The sequence below is a fragment of the Drosophila albomicans genome, chromosome 3, assembly GCF_009650485.2.
Source record: "Drosophila albomicans strain 15112-1751.03 chromosome 3, ASM965048v2, whole genome shotgun sequence".
NCBI classification, from domain to species: domain Eukaryota; kingdom Metazoa; phylum Arthropoda; class Insecta; order Diptera; family Drosophilidae; genus Drosophila; species Drosophila albomicans.
In genome coordinates, this window is record NC_047629.2 from 46,915,564 (window position 1) to 46,934,820 (window position 19,257).

At 36.6% G+C, this 19,257-nt stretch overlaps 1 protein-coding gene across 1 annotated transcript in view; it reads left to right on the forward strand.

Moving 5' to 3' along the window:
- The first annotated feature begins 3,667 nt into the window (after positions 1–3,667).
- Positions 3,668–19,257, forward strand: part of LOC117566958 (uncharacterized) — a 42,283-nt gene continuing 26,693 nt past the window's right edge. Inside the window, exons 1-2 of the mRNA XM_034246604.2 lie at positions 3,668–4,452; positions 12,265–13,898. Coding sequence (XP_034102495.1) covers positions 12,689–13,898 — 1,210 coding nt within the window. The 5' untranslated portion in view covers positions 3,668–4,452; positions 12,265–12,688. The remainder of the gene's footprint in view (positions 4,453–12,264; positions 13,899–19,257) is intronic.

Here is a 19,257-nt window from a genome sequence, read left to right on the forward strand (position 1 = left end):
GCTATAGCTATAGAAGAAGAAGAAGAGGAAGAAGAAGAAGAAGAAGAAGATTATGTAACTAAGCCTAGAGAGACAGACAGTCAAGTACAGTTAAGTACGGTTAAGCAAATGCTGAGTGTTTTTAGTCCTTAAGCAGATGAAGAAGAAGAAGAACAAGAAGAAGAAGAAGAAGACGAAGTAGAGATGGAGAAGAATTGAGGAGGAAAGAGACAGCGAGGAGTGTCGGCAATGCGAACATATTATTATATATATTATATATACATATATAATATTATATACATATACACATAAATACTTATATATATATATATTCTTACATATTATTAAAGACGAAAATGTTGTTGAATTTTAAAATCAATAAGAAACCCAAAAAAACAGAATCAGAATTAAACGCTGATTTCTAAATGTAGTAAAAATCTGAGAAGAAAAACCAAAAAACACTTAAAAAGAAAATACCATAAAAAAAATTGTTAGTTGTTGCAAAAAAAAATGGAAAATGAAGCTAAAAATCCCGAAATTAAACAAAAGAATTAAAACACCCATAAACACACACACAAACACACACACACATGCGTTTTAGAGCCTTTACTTATATTTTGAGAATTTTGCGATTGAAACGAATGCAAATAATTTTATATGAAAAAAATACAACAAAAAAAAAATGGAAAAAATCGAAAAAAAAAATGGAATGAAATAAATGACAAAATGGCTAAAGCTAATGGTAAATAAATAATTTAGAACTAACAATTTGTAAAGCGTTTGTATTAGTAACGAAAAAACAATGGAAAAAAAATAAAATCCGCTTGCGGCAATAGAAAGCAATGCAAAAAGAAAGCAGCAAAGAGAAAAAATAAATAAAAAATTCAATGATTTAATAAATAAATCTGCGCCTAGTTGTTGTTGGCAGCATGCAAAATGAAAATAAAACTTAAAATTTAAATTTAAATGAAATTCAAAAAAAAAAAAAAAAACAGCCTATGCAAGGACACTAACATGTACCTAGATATATATACAAAACGAAAACGAAAACAGAAAAAAAAACAAGTAAAGAAAACGTAATTAAAGATCTACAATATGAGCAAAAGTAAACAAGAAAATATAAAATATAAAAAAAAACAAAGCTAAACTAAACACAAGTGCTCGACAAAAAATGGCGCAAAAATAAAATGCTGCAGATATTAGTTCTACTTAGTTCTAATAATTTTTACCAAATAATTTGTTACATTTTTTGTACACAAAAGTCATTTAAAAGTCATGATTACGTTTCGCTTAAAAAAGCTGAAGCATTTTCACCTTGGTTCAACTAATTTGAATTTGTTTCTCCTTCTGGAATGTAAACTTATAATTGACTATGTTATCTTGAATGTTATTACACATTTTGTTAAATATATGTATATGACTTAGAGAACATGCGATAAATTCTGTGAAGCGCAAGCAAAAAGCAAAAACCAATAAGTGGAATATTCGTAGGAATAAATGATGGCATTATTAGTGAAGATGATGATGGAAGAAGGGGAGAAATATATGATTTATTGAAACTGCAAAAACAATAAAGGTTTAGATACAAATTTTGAAACGATAAAAATGCAAAAAAAAAAAAAAACAAACCAATTGTGTCATTACTCGTTTTATTTTATGTTGCATACTTTTAGGTGCTGAATGGAACTGGGTTTCTTCAATTGTGTTTAAAATCTGTTGCATACTTTTAGGTGCTGCATGGAACTGGGTTTCTTGAATAGCGTGTTCTTATTATTTTGGTGTTTCTTTCGCTCTGTAGTACTCGGCAATTACATAAGAAATTATATCTCAAACTAATTATCAAGTATTTCGCTTATATATACAAACCTTTGACATAAACTAATGCAAAAGAACTTGTATGTTATTCTTTTCATTAGCAACGTTCTCATTTCAAAATCTGTTGCATACTTTGAGGTGCTGCATATAACTGAGTTACTTGAAGAGTGTGTATATTTTAATTATGGTATTTTATGTGTTTCTTTGTGCGCTTACTCATCAAGTACATAAGAAATCATCATCATGAAATACTCCAAATAAATCAGACATATATCTGGTTGCCATAACACAAATTGTGTCATTACTAACTTCATCAGTGACAAATCTTCTTTTTAAAATATGTTGCATACTTTTAGGTGCTGCATTTACTTGAGCAAATGCAGCGTGTTGCTTAGGCGGCATTTGCCAAAGAGACTAATTGGTTGTTTATGTGACTGCCCAAAAGTATGCTTTAAAATTATTCACTAAAATTTGACTGCGATCGTTAAAACCTCTACAACGACCTTGAAGAAGCTGCTGTGCAAATTCTGGATGGTTTAACATTGCGCTGGACTGTTAAGCCGCAAGCTTAGCAACATGTTGCTAACAGCAAGTGTTGCCAATGTTGTTAGCATGTTATCAAGGCATTTCCTCCGCTCTAAGGTTAACCCGACAATTACATGAGTCAAAATCATCACTGTAAACTAATTACCAAATAAATCGAGCAGACACACCTCTCTTAGCCATTAACTTATGCAAAACACAAAACGAATTTCCTCATATTTTTCGAAAAACGCCAAAGCAATTTCCGTTGATTAACAACAAGCACAGCGCAAAAAAAAATAAATAATATGTATGTATATAAAATAGCTGCATAACGCTTGTCGATTACTTCCTACGATGAAACGATGAAACGTGCGTGGCAACGAGTGTTGCAACAAATGCGGGCAATGTTAGCACATGAGATCCAAATATGAATAAACATGTGTAAGGCTAACTGTGTATGTAACAGCTGTCTGTATGTGTGTGTGTTGAAAACCAGACGCAACAAATTACCAAATTACGAAAATAGTAACTGGCAACACACAACACACAATAAAAGCAACAACAACAACAACAACGTCCACTTAAAATGTTAATAACAACATCAAGCGATAAAAACTGGAAATATGCATCAGGCAGTGGACTGCGGACAGCGTTGAACTTGAGCTTGAAATGTGAGCGGCGATGCGGTGAATTGGCTCTGCATGGCTGAGCAGCAGTCGCCATCGCAGCCGCAGTAACAGCGACAGCGACGTTGGCAGCGATGCATTGCTGCGTGCAGCTTTGGCGCTCTCTTTTTGTTTTTTTTTTGATCGTCTTGGCAAGCAAATGAGGTCAACGCGTCACACACGTAATACGCGTTAAATAAAAGACAAACTTATGAAACCAAAACAACAACAACAACAGCAGCGGCAAATATGAAGATTTTTTACACATCAATTTTCTCTCGTTTAACGTAGTTTTGAGTGGCGCCGGAAGCACACACAACATACGATAAATGATGAGCTAGCGTGGGCGGCAAGCACACAAACACGAACACACACACACACAATTACGTTGTACATTGCCTAAGTTTGGCGTCACCTTGTTTAATAGTTGTCAATTTTGCCGGCAAATCTCAAGCAGCAGAGGCAGAGACAGCAACAGCGACAGAGAGCACAAATTTGCACAACGCACAAAAAGAGAGCCGTTGAACTGATGACGCAACAGCGCGCTGTTGGCTGCTTAAGAGAGCTATGACATAATAGCACGGCAGTATGTGTGAGAGAGCAGCGACTGTTGCTGTTGCTGCTGTTGTTACTTTACGCGCTCTTTGGAATGCTTTTCGATGGCGCTCGCAGTGAGCTGCGTTCATTTGCTGTCGAACAGCGGCCGTGGCAAGTACAGCAAAAAAACAGCAGGCGGAGCGTTTTGAATTCACACAGCGCTCGCGCCGCCCTCGAACACGTTGCCTTACGCCGCCCCCCTCGCTCTGCACCGCAATCGCTCGACGCCTCGCGCCTCCACACGTCGCGTAATCGTAATCGTAACCGTAACGTAAGCGCATTACAAAACAACGTCAACGTAACAAGCGCGCCTACTGTTTTTTGCGCGCGCCTCTCTCTGTGTTAGTGAGTGTGTGTGTGTATGAATATGTTTATGCGTAAAAGCAGCATACAAATTTTTCAATTAGTTTCGGCATAAAGTTGGCAAACTGGAGATATAGAAACGTCATTATTCTGCCCCCCGCCGCTGCAGCCGCCCCTCGTGCGCGCCAAATGTGTAAAACCCGTCTGTGGGTTACGTAAAGCCGAGAGTCGTTCAGTTCTTACAAAACACAGAGCAAAAAAGAAAACCAACCAACAAAAAAAAAAAAAACGAAGGCAAAAGCAAAAGTTACGCGCACGCCCCAAAAAAATATAAAATATAAAAAGCGGGCACATCACAATCAAAAAATACAAAAAAAAAATAATTATAAATCGAGCAAAAGAATTTTGCAGTGTCTCGCGTGTGGCAATAAATTTTGACACAAAAGAATTTATTGTGTGTGTGTTTTTTGCTACGCTCCGCTTCTTAGACAGGAGGCGCGGTCGTGTTGTACAACTACACAACAAGAAGAAGAAGCAGCAGCAGCAACAGCAGCTGAGAGTGCGACAGGTAAAGTGCGAACTAAATAATACAAAAGAGAGTGTGGCGCTAAGAGTAAGCAAGCCAGCCAGCAAGCAAGCAGCGCAGCAGCCTTATTTGTGCTTAAAAAGTTCTCTCTCTCTCTCTTTTGTGCTTAAGTTACGACATCAGGCCACACGCCGTCTGCTGTTAAGCAAGTGCATGTGAACGTAAATGTGTGTGAGTGAGAGTGCATGACTGTATGTGTGTGTGCTTGTGTGCAATGTGAATGAACGGGCCGCTCAACTAAGTTGCATTGCTCTTTGCCCAGCAGCAGCGCAGCAGCAGAGTTAAAAGGCAGCGAAAAAACTGTTTTCATTGTTGTAGTTGTTGGTGTTGTTGTTGGTGTTTCTGCGAATTGATTGTGAAAACAAAATGCGCTGCAATGAGCTGCCAAAGGGTGGCCAGTGATGGTTAGAGAAAGAGTGGGAGAGAGATAGTGTGAGAGAGAGGGGGAGGTCGTTTTGCACCGCTTACGTGTTGCCATATTTTTAAAGGCATTACTAAGCGTTTTTTTTTTTGTTTTTTTCGCTCGTCGTGTTGTTGTCGTCGTTTGTTTTTCTTTCCACAGCCACAGAAGACAAAGACAGCAATAGCAAAACAGAATCGAAATCAGAATGAGAATCAAAATGGGCACTTGATAATAATTTATATTTAATTTGGTGATAAACGCAGTGCGCTGAGTAATGTGCATGATTAATTCATAAGCAAGCATTTAGATTGAATTAAATATGTAATATGTGAACTGTGAATGCATTCTCATAACATGCATGATTAATTCGCATGCAAAGTAAATTAAATACGAATATATAAATATAATTTCAATGCTGCCGACAACTTTGCGTAACTGTGACAAATGCCAAAAAATAACAATGTGAATACTACAAATGAAATCAAGTCAAATAAATATGCATAAAACAACACTTTGGCAACAATGTACGACGCAATTACATAATTGTAATGCAAATAAAATGTAAAATGTTCAATGTCCCAATGCGATCTATTCTAGTATTTCTATAAATTTCAAGAACCATCAAAATAAATATAAATACATTTGAGTAAATCAGGGCAATTAATAGTAAAGCATTACATAAGAAATCTATTAAATTCACCGATTGCTAATGAATATATTAATCTCAGTCAATAAATTGAATCTTACTCGATTCCAATATTATTTAATTTCCATTATATAAGTCCAGAGTTCAAAGGTTTAATGTGATTTATTCTAGGAAGAATAGAAACAATGAAAGCAAAATTATAGTAAATAAATAGATGGAATGAATTTAAAAGTATTATACAAAGAAAAATATTAAATTAATTAGCTTACTAGATTCCCATAATATATATTTCAATTGCATTACATAAGTGAAATGTTCAAAGTCCCATTTCATACAAAGAAACACAATAAATAGAACAATATTAGTGAAGTATTATATAAGAAAACTATTTAATTCTTCCAGTGCACTTATTGCAATTACGTTGCATGTTCCTTACAATGTGTAACGTATTCCATTTATATTTATTTTATAACGATTGAAAAGAGATAAAGCTAAAGTAAACAATTTAATTCCCGTTTCCATTTATTATGTATACTATATATATCCTTTATTATGTGGTAACTAAATTAAAATTAGTACTAAAACTATAAAATAGTATAACGTTGCCATGACTTAGTTAAATTTTCAATGTCACAATGTGATCTATAAAATTTCTGTGAATTTTAAGAAAATCAAAAGCAAGTTTTAAGATAAATTATGGAAAACTATTAAGTTTTTTTTGTTGGATTTCCTTCTCCAACTAAACGACAAGTTAGAAAAACTTACAGTGATATCATTAAAATATACCAAATTAATAACCGACACATAGAAAAATATACCGTAACGTATATTTGGTATACATATTAGTGTAATCGTTCAAATATACCAAATTCACATACAAAATATATTTGGTATATATGTACAAGGATACTGAATAATTCCGAAAAATACTAAAAATATACCAAATTATATATTTGGTATATTGATATACCAAGTGCTTTCAATACAAAAAATCATAGCTAAAATATACCGAAATGTATATTTGGTATATTGTGATGTAAAGTGTTTTAAGTACACAGAATTGTAGCGGAAATATACCGAAATGTATACATATTTGGTATATTGATATACCAATTGCTGTCAACACACAAAATTGTAGCTGAAATATACCGAAATATATATTTAGTAGATTGATATACCAAGTCAGTTCACAAAATTCTAGCTAAAATATACCGAAATGTATATTTGGTATATTGATATAACTCTATCTCTTATGACCTTTGACATAAAGGTTCTTATATTATATACCAAATCCATATACAAAATATATTTGGTATATACGTAAAAGCATACCAAATAATACCAAAAAATACTAAAAATATACCAAAGTATATATTTGGTATATTGATATAACAAGTGCTTTCAATACAAAAAATCATAGCTAAAATATACCGAAATGTATATTTGGTATATTGAGATAACTCTATCTCTTATGACCTTTGACATAAAGGTTCTTATATTGTCTAGGATGTTGACGCTGATCAAGAATATACATATATATTATTAAAGGGTCAGAGAGGGCTGCTTCTGTTACATACATTTACTGTTGGCAGAAACTTGTAATGTTCATAATACAAATTATGATGAAATACATAATGCAAATTATAATTATACTACGAATTATGATGAAATACAAATGTTATTCATACATAATGCGAATTATGCACTGCGCTCGTTCTCTGAACTTTATTGAAAAGTCAACAAACGGAATCGCTTGTCAAATTAACAGTTCCTTGACACCCCCTCCCCTCCTCCTCCTCCACCACTTTGTAGAGTAAGCAAGATTGCCGGCTCGTTGCAGTTTACGTGACGCTGGCAGCGTTGTCGCCTCACACTCTCGACATCGTCATCGACGTCGACGTCGCAGTTACGACACGCGACGCATAATGCGACTGCAACAACAGCAACAACATCAACACGAACTGAAAACTGTTAAGCTGTTTAAACCTTCAACTGGAAATGGCAAATATTTCCTTCGTCATTATGCAAAGAGTCCCCCCTTAGAGTTGTGTGTGACTCAGCTATGGAAAATTGGCCTGCTCTCCATTGTGGCCTTTACTCGTATGTAAAATGAGCTCGTGACATAAGCCTGAAAAAAATGCAATTAGTCAGAATCTCGCATCGAGTAATTTTAATGTGAGACATTATGCAATCATGCGACAAATCAAATGCCCCAAAAAAGCAAAAGAAATAAACGTAATCATAAAGTGCCCTAAAAAAAAAACTATACAGAATGTTGCTTTGTGATGATTTTGAATTCTTTCTCAGTTTTCTGTTGTTGTTTTCCCCTCATTTGAAATTAATTTCTTGTTGGGTGCCGTTTATCGTCGACACATACAACACTCGTAAAAGGGGGCCATAAAAAAACAAATGAAAAGCCAATAAAACAAATATCAGAGCAAAAAAAAAAACGAACAAAAAAAATCACTCACGCAGCAACAATAAAAAAAAAAAAAAAAAAACAGCAGCAGCAATGTCAGCAAGAAAATGTTTATGAAAATTGTATAATAAGTTGAAGCGATTTCATAACAGACTCTCGCACTCGCACTTATTGAACGGCAATCACGGCAATTATGTAATTCCATTAGGCCCAAAACTCACGCCAGCTTAGCCTTTCACACACACACACTCGCACACTCGCACACACACTTGTGGAGCGCCTAAGGGCAATTAAGAAGGGGTGAGGAGCGTGGAGAGTGGGGTGGGGGAGGGGGAGGGAAAAACATTTGCTTATTTGCATCCGACATTGCATTTCAAGGCAATTTCTTGTCGCCACCCACAACAATTGACAATTGACTTAAGTAATAAGCCAAGCAATATACATATAAATTTAAGAGCAAGTAGAGATGAGCGACTTGAAAATACCCTGTAAGTGTAGAAGAGCAAAGTAAAGACTATTAATGCTGCATATTAGGAAGAAAGAAAGTAGAGTCAAGAAATTTATTAAACTACATAATATTCTAAATATTTTAACAATTTCAATTCGTTTTCAATATTTTATAGCAATAATGATGAACCAAATTTGATAGACTTCGTATGACAAAGTGTTTTTTTTTAATTATAATTTTATTTTATTTTATTTTAATTATAATTTTATATAAGAATTAGAGAATTCCAAAATTTGTTGTTTCATGCAGTGATTTAATCTCTTGAGAAATATAAGAAATAAAAAAAGAAATGATTACAATTGGAATTTTCCAGAATTTATAATCAAAGTATTGAAAGAAATTGAAGTGAATCTATTTGCGTTCTTATTATTTGAATGAAATTAAGTAAAGTTAAATAAAATCAAGCTTACATGTTTTCTTTTTTTTTATAGAGCTCTGAAAAACTGTTATTTAAATATTTGTTTTTTTTTTTTTTATTTACGACTAACTGGAATTAAATATAAATTTTAGCTATTATACAAAAAGAAAAAAGTGCTAAAACCAAGAATAAAATCTTGAATCTAAATTGTTTGATGACAATGTTGAAGCTTTATTCTTTAATCAAGATCGAAATTCTACAAAAAATCTGTCCAAGATTTCGATTATGATCGAAAAAATCTTAAATCAAGGTTTTTTAAATCTAGAATTTCTCTCTCTGTGTATAAACTGCTTAATAATCAATCTCTTTAAACAAAAAGAAAACCAAGAAATACAAATTTGAATAAAACTTAGTGTATGGGCTAAAACTTACTTAAATATTTAGAATCACTTTGTAGTATTCACAAGTAATATAACCATTTCTTCAGAAATTAGAAATAAAAATCTTACTTTGTGAGCTTCTGTATAAGATTTTTTCTTCTCTTGGAACTTCTTCAAATTTTCTTGAAATCAAGATGTGTTTTCTAACTTTAGGAATTTCATGTTCTTGAGGCACTTTTTAGACCAAGACCAAAATCCCGATTTTTCTTTCTGTGTACAGCTTTTTGAACTGATTGTAATTTGTGAGCTTCTATTATAGATTACAAATTCTGAAAGTATTTTCAACTCGGTCAACTCTCTGACTAAGATACCCACTTGAAGGCATTCAAAATTTCCAGGGTATTGAGCAAAGTAAGTAAGTAGTTGTTGTCGTCGTCGTTGTAATTGGTTTTTGTATCGGTTCCAGTCTCCGTTCCATGCCCAGTCTCCGACTCAGAATGTTGTCGCCATTGCTGCCAAGTCGTCTGACGACAACAGCAGCAGCAACAGCAGCAACAACAACAACAACAGCAACAACAATTGCTGAGGCGATGGCGACAACAGGCAACGATAAATGCAATCGCGAAATATGATTGACATTGCATAATGCGAGAGAGAGAGAAAATAATGAAAACAAAAAACGTAAACGTGAAAAACTAACTAGAATAGAATGCTAGCATTGCTCACAACAACAACAACAACAACACGAAGCAACACTAGCAACAACAACAACAACAACAAAAGGCGACATATTTGCAGTTCGTTTAGGAGCGTTTATCAGTGTTGTTGCTATTGTTGTTGCATTATGCAATTAGACAGCCATATAAGCGATTGCTTTTAGATACACGTGCTGTTATATGAGGCGTATACATAATTTTTACTTACGCAAAGCAATAACAAACTAACAGGGGAAAATGCAAGCAACTAGAATCGACTAAATCAGGTTGTGGCAATAAAGTTGTTTACCAACTTGCATGCGTCACAAGTTGACTGAGTGTCTAAAGGAAAAACACTTACGAGCCAATTACATGGCATACAAAGTGCAGATAACTCGATTATACTCGGTCGGTAACAACAACAAAAGATCTCTCAAGTGCTTAAAGGTCGAATTAAATATTTGGAAATCGCAGCGATGACACGTGTGTGAAATAAAGATTCTCATTCTTTATTCTTCAAAAAATACGGCATCAAATTCAGATTGTGATATTTCAGTGCCTCGACGACGACGAAATGAAATCAAATTTATATAAAAATAAAATCGGAACATCTATAGAAACCTTCACATAAGCATACACATAAGCATATGTGCGATTTTTCTTTTCTTGGCCAACTACCAATAGAGCAGACGATTTCAACGGGATATTTCTTTTCGTCGTTACTTAACATGAAATTTATGCAAAAAACACAACAACAACAGAAAAAAAAGAATCAACTGGGACACGCTGCGTACATAATAATCACATACATTGAGATACTTATGAGCGAAACAAAGATAAATAAACGATTTTTTTGTTTTCTGTGGCACACTTTGATTTCAGCCTAAGCAATGTAAAATACATGTGTGTGTGTACCTGTTTATCTCTCTCTGGCAGTGCGAGATGTAAACAAATTATAATCAACAACAACAACAGGCGAAAACAAAAGGGAAAAACAAAGTAGCCAAAAAAAAAAATGATTGTTTACATAACAAAAAACCAAAAACATTTCAACGTTGCCAATGGCCACGCCGCTCTCTGCGTGTTAGTGTGTGTGTGCGGGTGTACGTGTGTGAGAGTGTGTGTGTGAGTGTGTTGTGCCGGCATTGTTTATCTTCAAGATACAAAAATTGAACGTCAAAAGAAAAACGTGCGCATAAAACAAAACTGAAAAACAGAACAGTTCAAATGCTTCAGCAGCAGCAGCGCACACAAACACACACACACAGACATACAGACACGCGCTCTCTCGCATACACGTACGTAAGCAAGCAGAGCGAGAACAATTCTAAAGAGCATAAAATTACTGTTTGCGCTAAGAGCGTCGCAACGTTCTCTTCTCTTCTTTGCTTGTTACTTTTCGTTTGAGTGTGTGGCTGCCTTTGTTTTTGTGTGCTACGTGTGTGTGTGTGACGACGATTTTGATTTTGATTTCGTTACTTGCGCCAGCGTCCGCGTCAGTTCGCTTCGTGATTCAGTGTTAATTTTCATAATATTATGTAACAACATGTGCGGCCAGACATCAGCAGCAGCAATTGAAGCCTCGCGTATTACAGCAGCAGCAGCGGCAGCGACTGCGACAGCGACAGAAATAGAATAGACAACAAATTCAAAATGACATGCGATTAGGTTGAGCCTAATTAAACATATCATTTACACTTTTTGAACAGCTGGCTTGGATTTTACCGTTGCGCTCTGAACTTTTTACTGCATCGTCTGTTACTTTGCGGCTTCTCAGCTTCGGCTGCAAGTTCGTTGACCGTTTATGTAACGCGCCAAAGTCTCAAGTCTCGCAGCAGCAGCAGCCGCAGCTGCAAAGCTCAGAATTTTTAGGACTGTCAATTAACAGCATACGCGACAAATGTCACGTCACTGCACGAAGAGTAAGAGAGAGAGAGAGAGAGAGAGACAGCTGCAAGTAACAGGAGATAGCAGAGGTTGAGTAATAGATATGGTATGTTTTTTTTTTTCTGTTTTCTGTTTCTTTTTTTTTTCGCTGCTGCTTCTGTGGAGCTGTCATAAAATAGGCAAGCGAAGGCGCAAGCAATAAAACGAAAATGAAATCAAAGAGAGAGAGAGAGAGAGAATGAGCATGCGAGAGAAGCGTGCTCTCTTTAGCTTGCCGCTCTTTTGCTTACGTATGTGTACGTGTGTGTGTGTGCTTGTGTGAATTATAAAACAGAATCAAAAGCTGCGATGGCGGCAGAACAGAATCGGACAAAACGCAAACGGCATTTTGTACGTTACGTAAAAATTCATACACAACAGACACAATACCGAGTTGATTTCTCAGTTCATTTCGCATTTCTCATTCATTTCTCGTTTCGTTTTGTCTTCTGCTTTCAGCTGCTCAACCCACAACAACAACAACAAAGAGAGTAACAACTAACTACTCCAAGAAATAATAAATTATAAAAAAAGTAAAATACATGTGTTTATAAATAAAGTGCTTAAAAGGTCCCGAGTGCAGTGTTTAATTGAGCGGACCAGAGCAGAGCAGAGCTTAAGCTTAATGTGAAGTGCATGCAAATACACGAAAAGAAATCAAATACAAAGCAAATACAAAAATACAGATATAAATTCAAATTCAAATACAAAGTTATAAATATAAATATTATAGCATAAACAAATCAAAGCAGCGAGAGAGACTCCGAGGCAAATTACTGGCGACGCTTCGTCGTCGTCGTGTCGCATACGTGACCACGGCCAGCTACACAGCAACAGCCACAACAACAACAACGTTAGAAGAACAAGAGCAACAGCTGTCGCCATGCCGCTCTCTCAGGGCTGTTACATGAAGCCCTCGGTGGCCACCAAGCGTGCTCTCAAAGCGTTGCGCAAGGAGAACCAACAACAAATGCAACTGCAACAACAACAAATGCAACTGCAACAACAACATCAGCAGCAGCAACAACAACAGCAACTGCATCAAGGCAACGCTGCAACACGCAGCTCAACACACACGTTGCATGCGCTGCTGCAAAGTCTCAGCAACAATCAGCTAGAGCTGTCGTTGTTGCTGGGCGAATCGTTTGTCCGCTACGGAAATTTACCGCAAGCCTTCGATGCGTACGAAATGATTGCGAGTCGCCAGCCAGATGGACATGTCCCGCTCGACAAGTTGGCAGCCCTTGCCAGCGCATTGACAGCCCTCGTACGGCAGTTCGGCATTGGCAGGCCCACAACGCCCACAACGACCACGCCCACCACCACCTCGACGCGCTACCAACAACACTCTGCGAAGCAACAACATATGGACGATTGGCCGATGGGTTTGGATTTGTCCGCCGATGTGGCATCCGATCTCCTTGAGTTGCATGCCCCAACGCGAGAACTATGCGTCCCCAGTCCGACGGACAGCGATGATTACGATCCGTTGCTGTGTCCGTTGTGTAGGGATATGTTGCGTGGTCCTGTCACCACGAATTGTGGTCACACTTTTTGCGGCCAGTGTTGTGAAACGATCACGCAGTGCAACATCTGCCTGGTGAAGTTTCCCCGCAGCGCCGAACGCATGCCTCAGGCAGCTGTGGCACTGACCAGCACCAGCAGCTCCAGTCCGGCCACAACGCCAACGTCCAGCATCGGTGTCAACGTCAGCAACAACTACAATAGCAACAACTACAACACCATTGCGTCAGCTTTGAGTCCGCAAGGCACTTTTCCCTTTGAACTCGGACCGAGGTTTGCATTGAATGCGGCACCCACCACGGTGACCACCACAACGGTGGCATCCACCACAGCCACGGCAACCACAACGATGGCCTCGACTAGTTCGGCATCCGCTTTAGCGGGCGGCTATGCGCTGGGCGTGTCTACGGCCATGAAATTCATGCCCGATGTGCTTGTCAGACGCTTGGTGGAGAAGTGGTGGGGACCGGAGCTGTTGGCCAAGAAGATCATCGAACGCGCCGCTAGTTGCATGCATCTCAACAGGCTTGATGATGCACTCAAGTTCTGTAACGCCAGCCTGGAGAAAGGTGAGTCACATATCTATTGAAGAATTATTGATTGATTGATTTAGATTTTTGTGGGGAAACGTTAATGTTATTGAAGGGAAATTAAGATTGATTGATTGATTGACTTGGTGATTGAGTCAGACTAAAAAGGGTAAAAGTTTAGGTTACTAAAGTGCACTTAAATGGGTTGACTTCTCACTAAGTAGTTGATTGACTGACTGATTGATTCTAAACAGAATTCCTGTTACGATTGATTGTATGATATAAGTGAATTATAATATATTGAGTACTCATTGGGTAGTTGATTGACTGACTGATTTATACTATACGGAATTTCTATTATAGTGCGATTGATTGAATGACTTAATGATTGACGCACATGATTGTGTGGAAACATGAATGTTATTTAAGTGCGGTTTGTTTCATTGACTCTTTCCTAAGAAGTTGATTGACTGACTTATTGATGCTAAACACAATTTCTGCTATAGTACGATTGATTGAATGACTTAATGATTGACGCACATGATTGTGTGGAAACATGAATGTTATTTAAGTGCGGTTTGTTTCATTGACTCTTTCCTAAGAAGTTGATTGACTGACTGATTGATGCTAGACACAATTTCTGTTATAGTACGATTTATTGAATGATTTAATGATTGACTCCTTGATTGCGTGGATACTTCAATGTTATTTAAGTGCAGAATGATGGACTAAGTCCTCAGTATTTGATTGACTGACTGATTTAGTCTGAACAGAATACGATTGATGTACTGTAATACGATTGATGTACTGATTGATCAAACACTCTTAGTAAATATGAATGTTCGATATGTTTTGAATATGTATTTTCTGACTGATTGAATGTAAATGGAATCTTTGTTGTAGTTAGATTGATAGCCTAATTTCTTGATTGACCAAACATTGACTTAACATTATTTAAGTGCAGTATGATTTATTCACTATTGTATTTCGACTTAAAGTACTATTAATTGACATACAGGTTGAGTGAATTGAATCACTATGCGGAATTATGAATGTTAATTAAGTCCAGGCACGATTGATTGACGTTCTTTATTCTATGATGTATGATTCACGTTCTTTATTCTATACTGAATGATTGATATTCTTTATTGTTTACTGAATGATTCATTCCAAACGGAAATTCAATCGTAATTTAACTGTCCTCATGTTATTGAAGTGCTGCATAATATTTTAATTTGGTGTGTAATGTGAAATAGTATTGAAATGTAATTCGATTGATTGACTGATTGATCTCAAATGTAACTTGTGTTGTAGTGCGCTTGACTTGCTAAGCTTGAGTTTAAAAGCACCGCTGAGTACTCGTCTGCATGCGTTGGAAATGTATTACGATTGAATAGCTTTCTGATATCCTCGCTGATTGACGGAGTGATTGACTGACTGAACTCCCTTGGGTGGAATCTGCTGACGCGCGCAACGCTCAGCTTTGTGTGCTTGGGGCGTGTTGGGTGCTGGTTTCTGGTTGCTGAGTGCTTAGGGAACTAGCTCGGCAAATCAATAAAAGAGGGAGGTGGGCCACGCCCACACACACACACACACACACACTAACAAACCAGCTAAACTTCATGCTGACGTCAGCAAGTGCTGTGAACTGCGCAACAAGTTTTCATTGGCTGCCGCCTCCACTTTAGACCAGTTGTCAAGGCCTCTTGGCATGGCAAACAGGTCGTATGCGTAATGGGAGTACAACGGGAGCACAGAGAGAAGAGGGAGCATCATTTGTCAACTCTTTGTGTGCTGGTCGCTGCTCTAATTGAGTTGCTTCTGCTCGGTGTGTGTGCCAAGGACTTTCGATTATTAAATATTCATGTGGCAAATTCAAAGTAAATAAACCATGACACTTGGGAAAGCGAACTTAAAGGTGAACTCTCTCCCTCTCTTTCTCTTCCACTTTGAACTTCTAGTTCCACTCGATTCATTTGCAGACAGATGGAATCACTAGGCATGAATAATTGAGGCGCTGAGTCAACTCATTGCAGGCTTTTCCCTGCCACACACTCAGAACACTGAGCACCGAAATAACAGCTAATTAATCATTCGCCCCGTCACTTTTTGTCGCCTTCGCCTTAGCGTCCGACAGCTCCTCCACAAACAAAAACAAATACAAATAGTTTGAGCGAACACGCTGCGTATACGTATTTTGTGGCGTTTTTTGAAAAATCACAGCGATCCACGCACTTAGAAATCCATCAAACATGCTGAGAAATACCAGGCCAGAGACACTTGACTGTGACTGCATGGCATCTGCCACATGAAACGTTTAACAATTACCTCAAATAAGCTGACACACTGAGAAGGGGCCAAGGGGGAAAAACACAAAGCAAAGCAAACACACAACGGAAAAGCGATTGTGAAAATTAAACTACTTAGCTGGCCTGATTTTTTGATTTTCCCATTGAAGCAGACAGAAGTTTCTTCGGCCAGATCATGTTCAAAGAGTTCCGCGTGACCTTGCGCCAAAGTATCTGAAAAGTGAAGTGCCACTTAAGCATTCAGATACAAATTATATGCGACAGCCATAACGACGAAATATCAGGTGTGTTTGTTTTGGTTTGCCAGATGTCGATACGATTTCTGGCTAAAGCACTGAGAGAAAATTACAAGCTAAAAGCAAGTGATTGACAATTCGTGTTTATTATAAGGAAAAATTACAAGCTTTCAGCCAGAAATTGACAATTTATGTTTTTTTAAACAAATATAAAAATGGCTTGAAATTAATGTGAATTTTAGTGAGAAAATATATTTAAATCCGTAATGAATATATAAAAACTAGGGCAGCATTTATTATTTTCACTTTTTCCAAAGTATTTATAGATTGTCAGAAGTATTTCTGACATTTAAATATAGCTTGACACTTTAACAAAAATAATAAAAACAAAGTCAAAATATATATAAAAGCTTAAACAATCGAAATTATATGATTGATTTGAAGTTTTAAAAATCTACTTCCAAAAAGTGTGAGTTACAAAAGTGTGACAAAAGAATTTATGAAATTTAAGCTTGACACTTAAAAGAAATTTTGAAAACAAAGTCTAATAATATAATATATCTATTATCTCTAACCGAAACAGTTGATTTCGAAAAAAATTCTTAAACATACTTTATAAGTAAATTCTGAATTATTCTTTTTTAGAGTCCTTAGTTCTTATATCTTTCGAACTTACAGCTGTGAACTATTATCTCTAACCAAAACATTAGAATCCGAAAAAATTCTGAATTATACTTTATAAGTAAATTCTGAATTATTCCTTTATAGAATGTTTAGTACTTATATCTTTGGAACTTGCAGCTGTGAACTTTGAAATAGCAGTGCTTACGACCGATTGAAAAAATACTAATATGAACGCAACTTCGAGACAAAAATTCTAAGTTCACAGCTTGAAGTACCAAAAAAGAGATTCTAAGGAATTTATTTATTTCATTAATTTGAAATCTTGAAAATGTATGAAAATAAAATCAAACCATTTGATATTACAAAAAGTATTTGTAAAGTACTATTAACAATGCCTTGATAAATGTAAATTAATGAAAAGTTAAACATCAACTAATGCAGAATTTATTTATATATTATATTTAACTTAAAATTCTCATATTCTTTATTCAAATCTGTTTATGTTGAATTAAAGTTTTCTAGAATTGAAATTTTTCTCTGTGCATATCAAACTGTTGCGTGACTTTGAGAGCTTGTCGCCTTGTCTTGTGGCCTTTATAATTACCGCGCTTGTTGTCGTTGTTGTTGTTTTTGATTCGCTTCAATAAACAGAAAACAGTCAACAAAACAGTTCTGTGTATTGATTGGTCGCATCATACGATTTGCTTTGGCTTTGGCTGTCCCAAGTGCAGTTGAGCAAGCGAAGTCACAAATCAGAGCCACAAGACAAACGCCGCCAAAGTCACACGTAATCACACACGCACACACTTGCACACACACACACATTCTCATTCTCTTTTCCTTTGGTTGGACTATCTAGGCGCTATTTATAAGCATTGTTTGTTATTTTTTTGAGGTTCTCTTCGCGCAATCAGTTATTGACTTTTGTGCTGATAAACAACAACCAAAAAAAAAAAGTAGTCGAAATCAGGGCATAAGAAATGAGCACGAAAAAATGTTTAAAATACAGCGTAGCACATAAACACATATTTTTTTTTATTTGTTGATAATACAACATTTTTGGCAAGTCATCGTGGTTAACTGAACTCGAAGCCAATTAGGCGAACAAATAACAAAGCTTCGCTTCATATAACGCATACGCAGTGTTGGCTTGCATAAATATATCAGAGCCAGAGGCCACTTGACGTTGACAATGAGACGTTGTGAGACTGTGGCGAGGACTCTGAATCAAGTGGCAGCATTTAAATCAGGCTAGACAAGTGTACTCTCTCTGTCTCTCTCTCTCTGTCTCTCTCTCTCTCTCTCTCTCTCTCTCTCTCTCTCTCTCTCCGTCTCTCTCTCTCTTTCTGCACATCAGTCAAGAGTTGAGGTTGTTTGCGATGGAAGGCACTTAACAGCGAGCACTAAATGAGCCACAACACGTGCCAGACATCAAGAAGATTACCAACACCCAACCGCAACACTGCGTCATAAAGAGAGAGAGAGAGAGCTGCTAATGTAGTCGTCGACCTCGTGCAGTTGCCACACTTGCCACACACACGCTTCCCACACTTGCCACACACAACCATCAGAATTCGCAATTACAACTGAGCTGAGCTAACAACGAAATACACTAAACTGAAACAGCGAGTTGCAAGTGCAGCTCGACTTTAAGGCACTCATTAGTTGACATGCTTAGAGATAACTCTTTATTTCATAAAAGCAAGAGTGCTCGACTTTTTTATGAAGAAACCACAAAATGAAATATCTTTTTTATAGATTTGAAAAGGTGAAAGAGTACCAAAGTAACTATAGCTTTCATAGCGCAGTAGAAGAGAATTCTGCTAGACCTTAAGCTACTCGTTAATTGCCAAGCGAGGAAACTCTGGCATTGGCATAGTGAAGAAGAGAAGTAAGTTGCTAATAGTGATGCTAGTCGCAAATTAAAATATCATGTTTAAAAATTTGTGTAGGTTAAAGAATATAGAGATAGTATAGCTTTCATCAAGAGAACTCGACTTTGAAGCACTCTTTAGTTGTCATATTTCATGCACTCACAAATTGAAATATGTTTTTTTAAAAATTGGAGTTGGTAAGTTAAGAGAACTTAGTCAGCTTTATCCTTTTAGCTCTTATAGTGCAAAAAAAGAGAAGTCTGCTCGTTTTTGAAGTACTCGTTAGTTGCATTGCTGGTTCAGCAGCTGTTTATAATTGCTGCTTCCCACAAAATAGAATGGTTTTTATTGACTT